The sequence below is a fragment of the Vigna radiata genome, chromosome 7 (genome assembly GCF_000741045.1).
Source record: "Vigna radiata var. radiata cultivar VC1973A chromosome 7, Vradiata_ver6, whole genome shotgun sequence".
Taxonomy (NCBI): Eukaryota; Viridiplantae; Streptophyta; class Magnoliopsida; order Fabales; family Fabaceae; genus Vigna; species Vigna radiata.
The window spans coordinates 49,000,990-49,003,983 of record NC_028357.1 but is presented as its reverse complement, the minus strand read 5'-3'; the positions used below and the strand labels follow the sequence as shown (position 1 = coordinate 49,003,983).

The 2,994-nt window shown below is 37.3% G+C and overlaps 1 protein-coding gene across 2 annotated transcripts; it reads right to left on the bottom strand.

Annotated features, from left to right (window-relative positions):
- Positions 1-1,484: 1,484 nt before the first annotated feature.
- LOC106768421 (surfeit locus protein 6 homolog) lies at positions 1,485-2,994 on the bottom strand. Of its 2 annotated transcripts, none has more exons than XM_014653577.2 (2): positions 2,920-2,994; positions 1,485-2,751 (listed from the first exon to the last, which is right to left on the bottom strand). In XM_014653577.2, the coding sequence occupies exon 2, from the start codon at positions 2,721-2,723 to the stop codon at positions 1,662-1,664; it is 1,062 nt and encodes a 353-aa protein (XP_014509063.1). In that variant the 5' UTR covers positions 2,724-2,751; positions 2,920-2,994; the 3' UTR covers positions 1,485-1,661. The 2 variants fall into 2 exon arrangements, with proteins under 2 accessions (XP_014509063.1, XP_014509062.1); XM_014653576.2 differs by having other exon boundaries at positions 1,485-2,775; positions 2,920-2,973.

Here is a 2,994-nt window from a genome sequence, read left to right as displayed (position 1 = left end):
AATAATAAATTATCATAAATTGTTTATTCTTATGATAGCTATTTTAAATAATATTTATTATTTTTTTATTGTTTTTGTCCACTGAAATGAAAGTGCGCAGAAATTAAACACGTTGAAATCACAAAAATATGTAAAATGGTTATCGTACGCCTTTTGTAAGAAAAGTAGGATATCGTGTTAAGAAAATGTAGGACATTGAAACTTCAATCAATTTTACAAATCCTGGAATGACAACATTAAAAGTGAAGTTTAGCTGCCATGCACAGTGCAAAAATGGAATTGAAGAAGGAAATTGAATGCTTATGAAGAAATTAAAGACTCTGTTAGTCCAACAGGTAGAAGATTTGTACAAAAGAATTGCAGCATCTTACAGTTCTTGAATTTGATTATTAATCTTATTATTTAATGGTTGTGGGAGCGCACCACGCATGAAGGAAAACAACTACTGGAAAAGTGTGACAGAAGGGTTAGCATGATCTAGCGCCAGGAAAAGAAAACTGGATCGTGTATGCTAAATTGTTTAAGGAAATGATCTAGTTGATGAAAATGATTCATTGGGAAACAAAGTAGGAGTAAAGAAGTTGTCCCTGGTATTTGCTTTCTTTCCCCCCTGGCTAAGAACAGATTTATCAAAACATATAAATTTCCAATAAGACAAGAAGCATGGACCTTACTGTCGTAGTAATACAATTATCCTAGTAACTTTCCTGTTTTCTCTTGACCCCATGATTGAAAAGCAGGCCTCGGCGTCGAAATAAATAACTTGACACATAAAGGGCTTGGAAATTCTTCGCACCATAAACAAAATACAAAATCTTCTTAAACAAAAGATTCCTTCAGGAAAATGATAAAAAACAGAATTTCAATAAAATGTGAAAAAAGATTGAAACATTGAAATTGACCAACAAGGCAGAGCAAAATATGTATTAATTTTTAAATTGTTACACAGACAAATACTTATTGTATACCTGTTGAAAGAGGAGTTTTCCATGCAAACACACGAGAGATGAAATATGAGAGTTATCTACAAATACCAAATGGAATCAACTTTCCCACCACCTCTCAGGAATACCAAATGATTGAATGTGGGGATAATTAAATATGCTTCCGGGGAATAAGCAAAGATAACTTACAAACACCTTTGAAATAAACTAGAACACTACTGTATTAGTAACTTTTACAGTGCTCCCATTAACCTTCAGTTTCAAAATACTTAAAATGTTAAGCTAGAGGACCTGCCAGATGCACGGAGCAATGTAAAACTAGTCTTTGCCAACGCAATTTTCCTCTGTTCCTATCCAAACAAAGGAGACATCTCTTACAGTAATAAACACAAATTTGAGACCAAACCCGGTACAGTAAGGGTCTTCGACAGCAACATCTCATTTGATATATACCTCTCTTTTAACACAATACTTGCAATCCAGTAGTAATAAACACTAGTTACAAGAGCTAGCAATTTCTCAGAATATGGTATGCCGATGTAGATCATAATAGAAAATAAAATATGTTTCATTTCAAGAAATATGATCAAGCATACAGAAATTGATAGGTGAACCTTTTTCCAGCCCTTGAATTGTCATTCTCTAACACTAACTCTTCTAAAGCTAGAAAACAACAATGTAAAGATAAGGCACAAATCGATAAACTTCAAAATCATGTTAGGTGGCACCACCCTCATTCATAAAACCTTCTTTGCGACCTTCGAAGCCTGGTCGCATAAGCTTTTTCTCTCTTTTGGCAATCTTTCGCATTTTCTTCTCATGAATCCTGGCAGCTATATTCTCTGACCTTTTCTTCTGTTTCTCCGCCTTCAATTGGTCCCTTGTTTGAATTCTATCTTTCCATTTCTCTGAATTCTTCTGCTGCTTCTTCTTCTCCTTATTAATGCTTTTCTTCAGCAGTTTGGGATCATCGTGAACCTTAACCCCTGATGCTCTATCCATTGCTGCTTTCCACGATTGCTTCTTGGCAAAAACTTCAGCCTTCTCAGGATCATTCTTTTTCACTTCCTCCAACTTCTTAGCCCTTTCAAGTTCCTTATGCTTTGAAAGTTTCCTCTTCTTCTTCCCTGGCATTTCTTCATTCTGAAGTTTAACATGGCCAAACACAAGCTCCTTGGAAGCCTCTGCAGCATCTTTCTTCACTTTATCCGCCAACTCACCACTCACATTGTCACCCTTCTCAGTTTCATCATCTCTCTTACGTTTATGGTCCTTATATCCTCTCTTAGCATTCCTTTCTTCCCTCTTCTTCTCCGAATTCCCAAGGTTACGACCTGCCCGAAACTCTTCAAGTTTGCGATGAAGCCTTTGCCGAAGCTCTTCATAAGTCACAGACCGATCATCTCCTTCCAATCCAGACGCAAGAGGTTTAGCCACTGCTGCCACCTGCTCTCCATCACTGTCATCCACCTTCTCTTTTCCCAAGCTTTCCTTGAGAAGGTCAAGGGTAGTTGCAGAGGGTTTGTCAGGGTCCAAACGGTCCCTTCGAGATTTCTTGATATTCTCCTTAGTCTCTTTCTTCGCCTCAGCCTTTGCAACCTTGTTGAGACCCTGAAACCATGGCTTCTCCTTATCATCAGTAGGCAGATAAAACTTGGCGGGAATCAACTCAATCAACTTGTCAAAGAAAAGGGCATGCTCGTGGATCACACGCCCCAGATCTTCAACAACTCCATCACTCTCAGCCGCAACACCACCCTTTCGTTTTTTGTTCTTCATCTTCGTCAGTCCCTCTGTAACCCTAAATCTAGTATTGGGAAATCACAACAACCTAATAAAAAAAAAATAGTCTTGTTCGTCTAAATAAGATACAGCATAAAAATGTATTCAACTAAACTGAATTGGTAAACAAAAATGAAAAAAAATGGCCTCAACCAAACTGAAATCAGAAACAACAAAAATACATAAAACTCACCTGGGTGAAGATTGTGCCCTCAAATTAGGGTTCTCCCGTCTAGAACGTATGTAGGTACCTTTTCACCTATTTATA

Excerpts from the sequence above, each read along its gene's own strand:
- LOC106768421 (XM_014653577.2), bottom strand. The coding sequence starts at position 2,723 with ATGAAGAACAAAAAACGAAAGGGTGGTGTTGCGGCTGAGAGTGATGGA.